The sequence below is a fragment of the Falco rusticolus genome, chromosome 3, assembly GCF_015220075.1.
Source record: "Falco rusticolus isolate bFalRus1 chromosome 3, bFalRus1.pri, whole genome shotgun sequence".
Taxonomy (NCBI): domain Eukaryota; kingdom Metazoa; phylum Chordata; class Aves; order Falconiformes; family Falconidae; genus Falco; species Falco rusticolus.
In genome coordinates, this window is record NC_051189.1 from 90221941 (window position 1) to 90236636 (window position 14696).

The window sequence follows — 14696 nt, forward strand, 5'->3', positions numbered from 1 at the left end:
GTGTTCCCTCTTCTCTTTTCTGTCTTCTCATACCTTTCTGCTTTCACTCAATGAGATCTTTCCTAGCTAGGATGCAAATGATATGAACTAGGTAAGTAAATGTTTAAGACTGCAGTATGAAGTAGTCAGTTATTGGAGAAAAAATCCCTGTCCTTAAGGTGTTTCTCAAAAAATTAGCAAACCGCCTACCAATGTAAGGAATAACTGGCTTTCCTTTCCATAATAGGATAAAATAGGACTCCTAGATCTTCAGTGTCAGAGCCTGAAATGCAGATGTAGATAGGTATGTGTCTGGATAAGAACACAACTTTTAAAATCACCCCTCCACACCATATTAATTCCATTACTTTGCCATTTTTCCTGGAGAGAGCAAGTGCTGGACACACCTTTTAGGTTCTGTGTGAAATCTTACGTCTTTTGAAGTCTCAATATTAATCTTTTCCATTTCCTTCCTGTCTCTATCAATAGCTTTGAGGGAGCTGTTTAACAACAATTTTAACAGATTGCCTTTTTTTTTTTAGGGATACATGAAACTGGGGGCAGTGTAGTGTCAAATTCAGTATGCCAAGGGGGTCATCTTCTGTGTGCTTGCTGGTCTAAAGCCAGACTTGTGCTGTTGACTGGAATTCTGTGGTTCGCCCATGTTAGCTTGAATCAACACAAGTGTGGTTACACCAAAGTGTGATTTCAGGTTTGTGAAAGCAGTCTGGAAGATGGGGATACTCTTCGGCTTTCCCAGAGCATGGACTGCAGCAACTGTTCCTTGGGCACCACCCTTCCCATTCCTGACTGCACAGGTCACCTAACAGCCCTGTGGCCATTGCAGTTATTAAGAATGGCTGGGAAAATATTTGCAGTTAAATCAGTGTAAGTGATGTGTAGGCACACGGAAGTATTGATTTAGGAGGCCTCCTTTAAGTTTCTAGGACAGTCTCAACCTACCGGAACAGACAGCTTTCTGGAGACTTCTAACAAAGCTAAGGAGAATGGGGAGTCATCCCTTAGAGGAAAGACACGTACCAAAGCTCAAGCTTTAATGAACAATTAGCCATGAAGCAAGAGACAGGAAAGATTATGAGACTGTTAAAAGCCTGTCTGAGAGCCAGGAGAGCCCAGAGCACAGGCAAGGTACCTTATAAGTTGGCACATTTTAAGAATGTCAATTAAAAACAGATTAAATTCATATGTGATCCAATCTGACTCAATATGCATGGGTCACCCTGACCTACCCAGATTTCCCCAAGGGCTTCTGGTAATACTGGCTCCGTCTAACACGTGGCATTGCCAGCTGTCACTTGAAGATGATGGCTGTTACTGAACCACGCACAGTTCTTTGGTTGGACATGGATGAGACCTTCCCTGCTCCTCAGGAGCCACCAGTGTCTCAGAAGCTGAATCAGCTCGATCAGGCCACCCTCTCCTCTCCCTGAAGGTTCAAGCTGCCCAGTCCCCATACTGGTGGCAAGTGTCCTTCAGTGCTCTGACCCAGCCCCACCACAGCAGGAGCTAGAGTTACACTCTGAGTCGTCTGTCTTTTCCCTTTTCTATTTCAGGATGACAATGGATGCTCTGCAACTAGCAAACACCGCCTTTGCAGTTGATATGTTCAAACAACTATGTGAGAAGGACAAAACAGCCAATATTATTTTTTCCCCCCTGTGTACCTCAACGTCTCTGGCTTTGGCATATAAAGCTACAAAAGGTGATACTGCAGACCAAATGAAACAGGTAAGATATCGGCATCCTGTTCTGCGGCTGCAAAATTTTATGGCTGTTGGAGGTGGCTTTCTTATTTGTTCTTGTTAATATTCTACTGGATATCTGGTTCCCTTGTAAGCCGGGCTGCAAACCATCCATTTTAAATTCCTGAACGGTTCCACACTTCAGGCAAAAGAGGTTGCAAACCTGGCATAAAGAAAAAGCTTTCTCAAGCATGTACAAGGTGGAAGGGGACATGGCAGATTCCTCGACAGTTGCATTAAAGCCTTGACTCCTTTAGCGTAACGTTGATTATGGCTGCAAGTCACAGTCAAGATCACTGCATTTTCTGGATAATTGTTTTTTCATTATTCAAGAATGCCTAAGCTTTATAGAATTGGAAATTATCTGTCATCAGCAGGTGTGCTTAGCAGCTCTGTCGCTGACATTTCCCCTTTCATCCACAATACCACTAAGAGGAGGTGGATGCAGTAGAAAAGGACACAACTTCAACCATGTTTTTCCTTACAAGCAGATCATGGTGTTCGAGGGGTTTCCAACAACATGATGCAGCACAGCAGTCATGATGCAATCAGCTTATCAAGCTCTCTCTGTGGTGCAGGGAGGCACCTTGCAGCCTCTTCTGCTCCCTCTCTGTAAGCAGAGATCTGCATAGTTCCTTTTTATCCTGTTGAGGGTGCCCACAGTTTCTGCAGTTACCTAAATGTGGGTGAGAAGCAAAGTCAGATGAATTTATATGCTGATTATCATCTGGCTGTGATGGAAGTACTACATATTTGAATATATTTGCCCTCTTTGGGGAATTCCTCCCTGTACTTCCACACTCACTGAAGGTACCCCCAAGTGCTGCCTCCTGTGCCCTGACCCATGCCACAGATTTCAGCGAATCTTGCACTCTACTGAGCAGAGCTGCACAGCAATGTATCTGTGAAGATATTATTGGCGTTCCAGACTTTTCCAAACAGCACTGTGTTTTTTTTTAAATTGTAAATTAACTCTAGATATTTTTTCTAAATTTAAATTATGCCCAGCAGCTTCCTCACCATTTCAAAAGTCAAGTGTTGTCTTTCTAATGGGGGAGTTGAAAATAGTAACTGTCCTTAATTTTGTTTTCACTTGTGTCTGCAATTTGCTTTGAACCATCCCATAATAAGTTAATGTGCACATCTACCAATGCAGCTCAGTTACACAAGCGCATTTATGTTTCATATTTCTCAACTGGTATATAAAAAGTGCTGACTACAAATACTAAGGAAAGCTTGGTATGTTTTTAAATGTAATATCTCCTATTTTCTATGTCTGTTCTAGCTTCTGCCTGCCCCTGAGTTTGTGCTTGGGCTTTAAATACTAGATACAAAAGGAGACAGATTGGCAATTTTACTCTGGAATATCAGTTAATAAACTTGTGCCAAAAACTCTCGCAGGTGGAGAGGTTGCAGTGGTGTTCCTTTCTCCCCAAACCCAGTTTCCAGGCACAGAAGCTTTCTGCTCTTAACGTGCTAAGAAATAAAACTGTTGAGGAAAAGGTAGTAAGCTGAGAAAGTTGTTTACCTGCTCTAGGAGAACCTGCTTCAGCAGGGGGTTGGACCAGATGGTCTCCAGAGGTCCCTTCCAACCCTGACCATTCTGAGATTCTCTGGTTCTGAGGAAATGACCCACTGTGCACAGAGAGGGGGGGACACGGAGGGCTGGTAAGGCAGGGCAGCAGTTTGTTGTGTCTGTGAAGGTATGATATGTTCAGGGAGAAAGAGCAGGAGTGAAGGACAAAGCCAAAAGAAGGTTGCTAAGTGCTTGCCATGCCTCATGTGGGAACTTGAGGCAGGCGAGGAGGGTTGGGCAGGCTGCCTGTAATGAGACAGCCACCCTCAAAGACCCTGTAGTAAGCAGGCATTAGAAGTTCAATTCATATTTACAGGGTTATTTTCAAACAAAACCAGCAGTAACCTCTCTCTGGTGCCTAAAAGCAGCGAGTTTTAGGTCACCCCAGCACTTCCTAGAACTAGATTTGTCATTCCCAGGAGCTGGGAGGTGGCCATGTGTGGGTCAGCAGCCCCTACCTCCAGCTCATATTTTGTCTGCCAAAACAGACAAAGTTATCTGATCAATTTTTGCTGAAATATCGTGTGATGTCATGTATCAGTCACAGCAATCAGAAAACTTGATCTGTCGAGCATTTTTAAGGGTGTAACCCGCTTCTAGAAAGGAGACTGACTGGGATCCTCATTTATCTGGCCTAAAAGCTCCAGGTTTTTGGACAAGAATATGAGTTTGGTGAAAACATTATGACTCCATACTCTTTTAGTGTTTTAATCAACTAAGCCATATCACCAGCATGAACAGCTCTATTGATTTCTTTGGCCGGCTTACAGGAAAGAAATGCATTTGGTTAAAGTTCTGGTAGCATCAGGTTTTTAGCTTTATGTGAGGATGCCAAATAAATAATTCTTTAGTAACAACAGTGAGAGGCTATGTTGTTAGCTTAAACTCAAAAAGTCACAGCTCTGGTTGCAAATTAGCATTAGTTTTTGCTAAGCTCTTGGGAATGTTTATGCAATAATAATAAAAATGATGCTTAGCATTTTATTATGTTCATTTAACAGGTACTCCATTTACAAGATGTCAAAGATGTTTCTTTCGGGTTTCAAACAGTAACTTCAGATGTTTCCAAACTCAGCTCTTTCTTTGCGCTGAAAATGGTCAAACGGCTCTTTGTAGACAAGTCTCTTAATCCTACCACAGTAAGTGCTGCAGAAAAGCCCTGGTGCTATGGATTGCTTGGCCAGCATGTTGACAGGTTATGGTGTCAGACTGCAATGCTATTTAAAATAATTTCTCTCACTTTTGGCTGTTACTTGCTAGACTCAGATGATGAACAACATAATATTCTCTGCTGCCATAAAAGTTTGTAGAAGGATGGATGAGTGTGCTGCTTGACCGCAAGCTATGCAACTATTACAACACTTCTCATTATTTCATTAATGTGCTTTAGGTCAGTAGCTGAGTAGGTTTTGAATGCAGCATAACTTCTTTGCCACATCAAGGTCTTTGAATCGTTAGTATGAGTGAAAAGGAGTCTTAAAAAAAGTTGGCAGTGCAAGTGTGTGCCCAATTCACACACCCAAGTAATTACTGCATAAGCTATAGATTTCTTCATCTGTCTGAGGAGGCAGAAGTCTGGCTATTGAAACCACACAAGAGAGGAAGGTGGTGTTTGGCCTTGTAACTTATGGACCTTGAAAATAACTGAGGAAAATGAAGTGGTTTGGGTTTTTTTTTTCCCTTCTTCCTCAAAGTTGCCTTTGAATAGGGCCCCAAGAAGGACAACATCAGCCTAAAAGTGGTGTTTCAGAAAACTCAGCATGCTTAAATGATGCTATAATCAGATTGCCTGCTGTTCAGCCTCTGCTACAGCAAAGGCCAATACCCAACCACAGCAATAAACACGGTGAGCATGATGCGAGCAGCCTGTGGCCTTTATTTCGGTCCTCTCTTATCCAAGGCCTGGACTGGGGATTGTTTCATCCTTTCAAACTCTAGCAATGAGGTTACTCCTGCAATACCAAAGTTACTTTAGCTGCTGGTATAACACCACTGGACTGAAGGCAACCTTGGGAAAGATGTGCTGAATGCAGCTGTGCATCCCGGTTGTCACCCGCTGTTATTTAATAGCTGTCCATCGTAATAAACTCCCCAGCTACCCCTTGGTGAAGCTCAGAATGCTGATGTTGCAGGCTCTGTAAAGAGCCATTGGGTGGATGGCATTTAACCAAGGATGACTTTGGTACCTTGTGTCTTTCAGGACTTTGTCAACTCCACAAAGAGGCCTTTTCCATCTGAGCTGGAATTAGTGGAGTTCAAAGAAAAACCTGAGGAAACTCGACAGAAGATCAACAAATCTCTTTCGGAGCTAACTGATGGTGAGTACAGCTTAACCTTGGGGATGCTCTTTGCCTCTTTGGAGAAAGAGACCTTTGTCCTTGTGACACCTCTTTACTAATGCTTTTAGAAGTAAATACATAGTGAAAGCAGTGGAACTAGACCTACTATTTGTATCCATAAGGAGGAGCAATGTCAGCCTGTTTTGAAATCATGAACCTTACTACTGCAGCATTTCTGAAGATGGAAATGTGAGACTGGCCTTGCATTAGCCTTGAGGAAAGCTGCTCCCATTTGACTGCAGCAGGGCAGTTTGGGAGAACAACAGCCCCTGGCTGTGGAGCTTCATAAGTGCCTGACATGAATACATCAAACCCAGGCCCTGATTTCCTTTAAAAGCTTTATTGTAATTGGAAGTACTTGCTGGACTCTGAATTTCAGGCTGTTAATTAATAGCTCAGCTTAGCTCAGCTCAGCTGAGACATGCGTCTCTTGCCTTCCAGTGGAAATGGGGCTGCAGGCACTTCTCCCTCAATACTGAATACTCAAAACACTTGGCTGAGTCACAGGAGATGCTCATCAGTGACCATGAGGGTCCCTGGGCAGAGCGTGCCCAGTCTGTGGGGGGCAGCAGTCCAGCCCTGGCCCATGTGAGCATGCAGCGCCCATAACAGAGCCTGCTGGCAGCCTCTGCAGAGGTAGCTCTGGGGTCGGTGCTGCCTGTTGCCTTTGTGTTGGTACAAATATGAAAACATGGGTGCATGAGTCTGGGCCTTCCCAGGTTGGCACAGGTGCCCATGTGGAAGCACCTTGCCCTGCCTGTGCAATTCATGCATGACTTTCCTCCCCAGTGCTCCGAATTCAGTGTCTTTTATGGCAGTGCTTGAACAGGTCTAAAACAAAGCAAGGCATGGGGACAACACTTCCATGTCCTTTTAGAAGTCTGTAACAGTATTTGGTTATGAACTGTAATCAGAGCAGCGCTTTTTGTTATTCTCGTTATTTTATTCTTATGTATCAGTCTAGAGATGAGTAGCTGCTAATCTGGAACTTCCCTTCGTCTTGCTCTCCAAATGACAAATGCTTTTTCGCTTACACCTGTTGATTTCACTGAAAATTCAGTACCTTCTTTAAGGTACTGAACAAAAGCAGTAGACCTGTTTTTGATTCCATGCTACATAAGCCAAGGAATCATTTTGAAGATCTGCCTTGATCCCAAATCTCGTTTCAAACATTAAGCTGCAATCTTAAGTGAGTGCTTCTTTTTGGAATTTTCCATTGGAATTGAAATATTTTATCTGTGAGATGCAGGACACAAATTTTTTAATTTAGTGAAATGTTTTCATATTCAATTGAAGCAATGGACATACTCATAATGAATTGTTGTTTTAACAACTATCTTAAACCTGTTCACAGGCAAAATGGAGAATATTTTGAATGAGGATAGTGTAAGTGACCAGACTCAGATCCTCCTAGTCAATGCAGCTTATTTTGTCACAAACTGGATGAAGAAGTTCCCAGAGGCAGAGATCAAAGAATGTCCTTTTAAAGTCAACAAGGTATGTTCTGAAAAAAAGAAAGAAAAAAAAAAAAAAAAAAAGAAAGAGTCTGTTTCCACTCAATAAAATGCAAACTTTGAGCTAAGGAAATCCCAACAAGAGAAAATGAGAAATGTTTATTGTTACCATGTCATTCTTAGACTCGTCTAAACCTATATTGCTGTTGCAGCGGTCCCTAAACTGGTTTGCTCACTGTGTTGTTTTAAAACTTTGCTGGTGCTTTCACATCCATCTTTCAAAGGCCCAGTATGAAAACTGACTGTTCTGTTAGTATATTTAGACAACAGGAGCTGAGTACAAATGATCAGAAGCAGCCTTGCTTAAAAGGAGGTGCACAATCTCGTGGGTAGCATCTTCCAAGAGGTTGCAGCGTGTACCAGGGGCTGCATCACAGAACCAGCAGGGGTGAAGCACAAAACATTGTATTTATCATCGTCACAGAGCTAGTGAAACATCTACATCTGTGGGATCTCTCCGAGTAAACCTCTGAGGTGCCTGACCCTTCTCATCCCTCTTCATGGATGGCACCTCATTAATCTCCCTCTTTCCAGTCAGGCTCGGGACTGCAACCTTCTGTGTATCAGCCCTGCTCAGGCACGAGGCCCAAGTGGGTGCAGCACCTATGGCTGTTGTCTTCAGGAATCCATGACCAGTGATGAGTATTATGGTCAGACAGACAGCTCTAAACCAAGTTACAAAGCTGGGCAACATATGTGAGATAGAGATTATACTCCAAATACATACCTACCTACCTATGTGTATATATATATATATTTTCAGTGAACTTGAAATGTTTCTCATGCACATGAGATACGTTTCAAGTTCACTGAAAATATTCATAAATTACCACATCAGCCAACAATTTCAGCTAAAAAAGTTTTTAAAATGACAGTCAGCATTAAAATTAAGTGAAACATCTCAAGTTTTTTTTCCCTGAAGTAACATTTTTCTACTGATTTTGAATTTTAAATAAGTTTCCAGGTGAACAGAGTAGCTTGTAAATCTTATTTGTGAAATAAAGAGTTTTGTTTTGTTTTGTTTCATTCATGAAAAGCAAAGACATTGGGCTTTAGGTGAGCCTGAAATTTCTTATTCTGTTTCAGCTCCTGAACCAAAATATCAATTACTTGCATTAACAGCTTGACCTTCACTGTTGAGAAGTGCTCAGCGCCTGACACTTACTGGCATTACGATGCCCTGTAGACAGTATAGTTTGTAGCACTCAGTGAAACAGGGCCACTGATATTAGGCGCATCCCCAATGTGTTGCTATTGTATTAAGTAGAATTCTGTTCCACTTTTCTTCGGAAAGCTGCCTACTGTAAAAATCCAACAGGATCTCTGGCAGCTGGTTTCATTACCTAAGAAAGCCAACAAATTCTCTGAAGGTAACTCAATGTACCACTGCCATGCAAGCTTACAAACTTTCCTCTCTTGCCATCTTATCTGTGATTTAAAAGGAATGCTAGATTGTTTTCTCTGGTTTTGCAGACTGAAACTAAACCAGTGCAAATGATGAATCTGGAAGCTACTTTTTGCCTGGGCTATGTAAAAGAATTAAATGTTGCTATCCTTGAGCTTCCATGCCTTAACAAACATATAAGCATGCTCATTCTGCTGCCCAAAGAGATTGAAGATGAGACCACTGGCTTGGAGAAGGTGAGAGAAAAAAAAGAATTGGTATGATGCTTCCTTTGGAAACAGCCCGCTTATAATGCCATATAGTTATGGAATGCTTTTGTTATTTAGATGCTATATAGAAGAAAACAAAAAGTAATATCCCTGTGAATTTACCTTCTCATTCTGCTTCTCTGTTCCTGATCTCATATTTGTGACATTGTTTTCATTGTGGCCAACTGTGAAGTTGTGAACAAGACTTTGTTTTAGATAGGGTGTGCGTAGAAGACAATGTAAATTGCAGAAGGTGCCCTTGATGCACTTTTAGAATCTGCATCAATTTGAAAACCTGGACCCTCAAAACAATTTTTCATCTTGAGATTTTTGTTCTTGCTACAGTAGAGTGCTTAAAGTCATACTTACTGGGTACTCAGTAGTGCTGACATTATTTATTCTAGTGTCCTCATTTTTTCAGTTGATGTTTATCCATGATTTATTTTACTAAGGCCTTACACTTTTCTAGGTTTTAATTTTAAGCAGAGGTGCCTGACAATGAGCCATTTTTTATTATAGTTGCATGTAAATTTGGAAACAAGTAAGACTTTTCCTAAAGAACAACTATTTCTTACGTAACTCATGAAAATTTAAAACATATTTTCACTTCTCTTCAATGTTTAAGGATTAAGAGACAGATGATCAGGCAAGTCTCATTTGTAATTTGCTGCAACTGTTCATAAATTCTATAGGCAGAAGGAATCTGCCTTTGCAGCTGTAAGGTACTTTTATATGTAGGGATAAACTACAGCACACACATATCTTAACATGCAGGTGAGGCCTTTCCTGATAGCAACTTGTTGTGGCCCCAAATTCTGGCTCCTCACTTCCCAGTTTTTAAAAAATTGCTCAAACAGCTGTGTGTTTGATTGAGATCAGGCTCTGGATTTGGAGTCTTTTTCTGTCCCAAATACCAGCGATTTCATTATGGTGTAGGGTCAGGAATCAAGATGTTTGGATCTGCCAGCTGGCCAGGTGTAACCGGGGTAGGGACTGTCTTTCTCAGGTCCCTTCATGTGGTTGTTGAGGCGATTGCGTATCGAAAGCTTGTAAGGGGCTAATGGTCAAAGCATGAACATGCAGTGGAGCTGCTCCAGAGACCTATCCTATGGATTAATCATACTTCCATTAATATAACTGAGAGTATGTTAACCCTGAATGCTACAGCTGTGAATTCAAAAGCAAAGGTTGCCTTTTGGACTTTATTTTTGGGGGGCTTGATAGGAGTGGGAAGTTCAGGAATGGTCTCCCCCCCTCCCCCCCATCCACTTTTTCCTTGGACTGCTCATTAATTTCCTTTGTTCCTTTATGTCTTCAGCTGGAAAAGGCACTCACTCCCGAGACATTATTACAGTGGACCAATCCCAGCATGATGGCCAACACCAAAGTGAATGTATTTCTTCCAAAGTTTAATTTGGAAGGTGATTATGACCTGAAGCCACTTCTGGAAAGCCTGGGAATGACAAATGTATTCAATGAGAGTGCATCAGATTTCTCGGAGATGTGTGACACAAAAGGTGTGGTTTTGTCAAAGATCATCCATAAAGTCTCTTTGGAAGTAAATGAACAAGGTGGAGAGTCCCGAGAAGTCCCAGGATATCGGATTCTGCAACACAAAGATGAATTTAAAGCTGACCATCCATTTATATTCGTGTTTAGGCACAACAAAACTCGCAACGTGATTCTTTCAGGCCGATTCTGTTCCCCTTAAGCAGGGCTTATTCATTATGAAAAAGCACAATTACATTTATGGTGGTGGATGTTCCTGTAAAGCTTGGCATCCTGACTATCACCTTGGAAAGGAAATCTAACAGGTTCATATATCAACCGGGTAAAACAATGTACTCTACATATGCAGCAGAACTAGTTTATCTCCTTATGTTTCATCCTCTTAAGCTGAAGGATTCCCACTGTGAAGAACACGTATTTTACTGAGAAGTATCCCAGCCTCAGCAATAAGTATATTTTGTTTCTCTGTGGTAAAAACAAAGTGAACTGAGAGCCTGTTTTACATAGAGCAGGAGCTGGAAAGGGTTCTGGGAGGAAAAGCTACATTCCTGCTCCCTAGCCAAACCACTCTCCCTCGTGACCCACACTCTGTGGATTCCTACTGCCTAGAAGGGGAAAATGTGGACATGTGATGTGATAGCACTCCCCTTCTACATTCTGGTGGCCCAGGGTGCCCTACCGGACCCTGCCAATGCCCAAGTTCTCCAAGTTCTGCAGTGTAGCTAGACAATTCAGGCTAGCATCAGAGTTTGCATCTGCGAAACAACAGTTGCACTGAGACCTCTGGATGCAAGAAGCAAATCATGGTGACAAAATGTCTATGAGACTCTTCAGCGTGAGCTATGTCAGTTTGTATACTGGTGATGATGGACTCTTGCGTGGGATTTTTTGACTCATTGCCTTTCAGATATGGAAGATGGGACCAGTTCACTGAAGGTATGAAGAGCCCTGTTGTATATATCCTGAGAAAAGGAACATTACACAATTCTAGGATAGCAAACAGTTGTATTGATAATGGAAGTGCCACACTTTTCATGCACAGATTGTCTGCCATTTCTAGTTCTGGATTCAGCCCTAAGGAGACTCAACTACTTGATGTCTGAGGCACGAGAAAGAAATAAAGACTTTAACTTGAGTGAAATTGCCATTGTAATTACCCATCTCCAAATTCCATATGAAATCATGGTAATCAGATTTCATTTCTATCTGAAGACTGCCTGCTGCATATGTTCAGTACTGGTTTACCTAATTACTGTTCAGAATAAAGCACTATAAAACCCGTGTCAAATGTCTGCATACCTCCAGTGTCAGCCTGTGTGTTCACTCTAGTGTGATCGCTGACAGTGTCGGAGTTCACTCTTGACCTCCAATAAATGATAGGAATGGGAATGAACAGATTCACTTAGGCCACAAAGTCAAAATAAAAAACTAAATCAGTGCCTGGATTGTCCTTCTGGATCATATAATGATAGGTCCCAATAAGGACTGTGTTACTAGCTGGTCACAATATACAGAGAATTCAATTATTTAGCCTCAAAAAATATGAGCATTTTACTTGAGAATTCCTCTTGGTGCTTTAGGTCTGAAAGAAACTGGAAAGAGATTTCTAAATAAGAACATGCAACCCCTAAAACGCAACAGCACGGTGGTTATTGTGAATTTGGAGACAGGGGTTCCGTTTTGATTCTTCACCTTGCCAACCCACAAAGAAGCCTTTAGTCACAACGATTCAGTGGTTTTACCAGTTTCCTTCCCTCTGTGGACCTTTAATAGGCTCTAGCGCAGTTTAATACCACAGGGTTAACTGGAGTCGTTGGCCCATATCTTTGAAGGTACTGAGGGGACTAACTGCCACCAAAAATAATGGGAAGTGAGACCCTGCAGACCTCTGGGGGTCTTTGCTGATACACATCAGGTGTCCTGATAGTGCATAGTAGTCAGAAGAATGCAAAATACAGCAATTTTCAGCCCATCCTGTCTGAGAAGGAATCACCTGCAAAGATGTTTACCAGCTCAATAACCTCAGTGACAGCTGAACGACTGAGAAATGTTTTATATACCCCACCACTGTCTGATCTGTTTTAGAGGCTGGGGTCAGAGTTATCCAGAGCTGTCATCACTGTGGTTTCTGCTGGTTTTTCTGTAGGAGGTGGGTCAGGGCAGTGCACATGGGGTTGATGACCGACTAAGCAGCTGTATAGGCAGTCCATACATAGGCAAGAGGGACTAGTTGCCTATAGTCTGTACAGTTTGTTTGTGTTTGGGCACCGACTCTTTGTCAGGTAGTTCCAGTTGTTCAGCAGGCCATATCACACTTGTTGCTACATCTGTGCTAGTCTGCTAGACTGATGAAAACCTCTGGCAGATTGCCCCATCCCTTTTTTTCTGCCTGCTCAGACATCACTTTCAGCTTTTTCAGGTTCTGAAAACGTTCCAGTCCAGGAGCCAGACTTCATTCAACAGAGGTCATACTCTAAGTGCTGATCAGAGCATTTAGCACATCCACGCAAATTCATGTAAGCATGTCTTCTCAGAGAGTTCCTTGTGATAGCTTTGCCAGGAAGGGTTATCCCATGAAAGCAGAGAAACACCGCCTCAGGGTGGGGCCCATCTTTCTCCACCCCCTGACTAACACCGAGGTATCCCAGCCTAGGCAAGGCAAGCAGATGTTAGAGATATGAAGCTGTCTTAGTTTATGGAAGGCAAATGTATTTATTGGTCATTTATAAACAGAATAGCTTGCCCATGCAAATCTCAGGTGCATGTTTCACTTCTGCCTCTTCTCTCTACCAGTCCTCGTACGAAACCTAGGCGTCTTGCAGCATGTGAGGGAGAAATATCAGTAAGGCTCCTGCTGGTGTGAGAAACTCTGTTACCGTCTATTGTTTGGTTCCACCCATGCTGGCTTCTGAGCCTTGGGCAAGAAATTGCATGGGAGGACATGGGAAAAAGTGTGTGGGAGCTTGTGTATAGAATGCTTATGTGCTGAAAGGTGTTGGTTACGATGGAGAAAGTGAACATAGCTGAGGACTTGCTCAGATCACCAAGCTGCTCCACCCCACCTTTCAAAAGAGCGTTACTATCCAGTGACGGGTGACAGCCCTGGTGGAAAAAAGCAAGCTGTGGCTGGCTTTTGCAGGCAGCTGCAAACTGCAGTGTTATGTGTCTAGTCATCTCATCACCTGCTCAGCTGCACAGTCATTGCCCGCTGCCCGCTCCCAGCATTTTGTAGAAGAGAAGGGAATACATCTTAATGTCTTGTGGTAAAAAAAGTAGTTTGTGGGGAAGAGCAGTTTGGTTTTGAAACTTGAAAAATGCTACGTAGAGCCAATTGGCCCTACTGGAAAAGCAGTACAGTTTTGAACCCTGAATATACTATCCTAAGGGCCTAGAAAAGACAGAATTTACACATACATTTGATATTTCCTGAGGCAAAGCAGTTAAACTGATGCCAGGGAAGTTCTGAAGGACTGTATGTGCAGAGCAAGTAAAATAGATCAGTGGAGGAACAATATTAATATAGGAGGGAGGGAGAAAGCACAGAGTTTGGAAGAAGAAAAGTCTTGAAAGGTACTAAAAAATACTTAGACTGTCACTAAAAAGAGGCTAGGACTCATAAAAGCACAAGAGAAAAAGATACATGGTAAGGCCATGTGCAGAAATAAAAAAACCAAAACAAACCACCCAGATAAAGAGACAAAGAACTGAGGAGGAAGACTAAGGAACACTACACTAACGTGCAGGAAGGAAAAACAGAAACAAAGAAGTAAATGGCAAATGGAAGCGAAAAAGCAAGGAGAAGAATAGGGGTAACAGGAACACTCATTTTCTCATCGTGTCTTGCATTGTTTACAAATCCCTCTTTCTGGCTGGAGCAGCGGAGGCTGTGAGACTGGGGTAAGACCATGGCAGAGGAGCAAGGAACAGCAGAGCCAGCGGGAGCTGTGCCTGAGGGAGAGGGTGGCCCAGCACTAGGAGGGAAGTGTGGGAAGGGTGAGGTGGTGCTGGGAGCCCCGCTTCCTCTTTCCTCCTTTCTCCCCTCACCATGTCTGATCCCTCAAATATCCTATGAATCCAGAGCCAGCTTTATGCTTTGTAGGAAGAAAGAAGAGGTGAGAAAGAAAGAGAAAATTGTCAGAGTTGCAAAGCCACATAAAACCTTAGAGGACTTAATTTGGACCTGTGTCCAATTTCCATAACCCAGTGTTGTACCTGAGCTCGGGGGTGCTGATTAGGGGAGATCAAACACTGTGCTGGTGTAGCTCCTTGCTTCCCATCTCTTTACCTCCATCTCACTCTGTGCTGGAGACATAACCTATATGATCAACCACTCCTAGCTTTCTTTTATTAACTGCAATGATTT

At 42.5% G+C, this 14696-nt stretch overlaps 1 protein-coding gene across 1 annotated transcript; it reads left to right on the forward strand.

Annotated features, from left to right (window-relative positions):
* Positions 1-1554: 1554 nt before the first annotated feature.
* SERPINB5 (serpin family B member 5) lies at positions 1555-10535 on the forward strand. Its single transcript, XM_037380309.1, has 6 exons — positions 1555-1728; positions 4320-4457; positions 5519-5636; positions 7012-7154; positions 8645-8812; positions 10143-10535. The coding sequence occupies exons 1-6, from the start codon at positions 1555-1557 to the stop codon at positions 10533-10535; spliced, it is 1134 nt and encodes a 377-aa protein (XP_037236206.1).
* The last annotated feature ends 4161 nt before the right edge of the window (positions 10536-14696 follow it).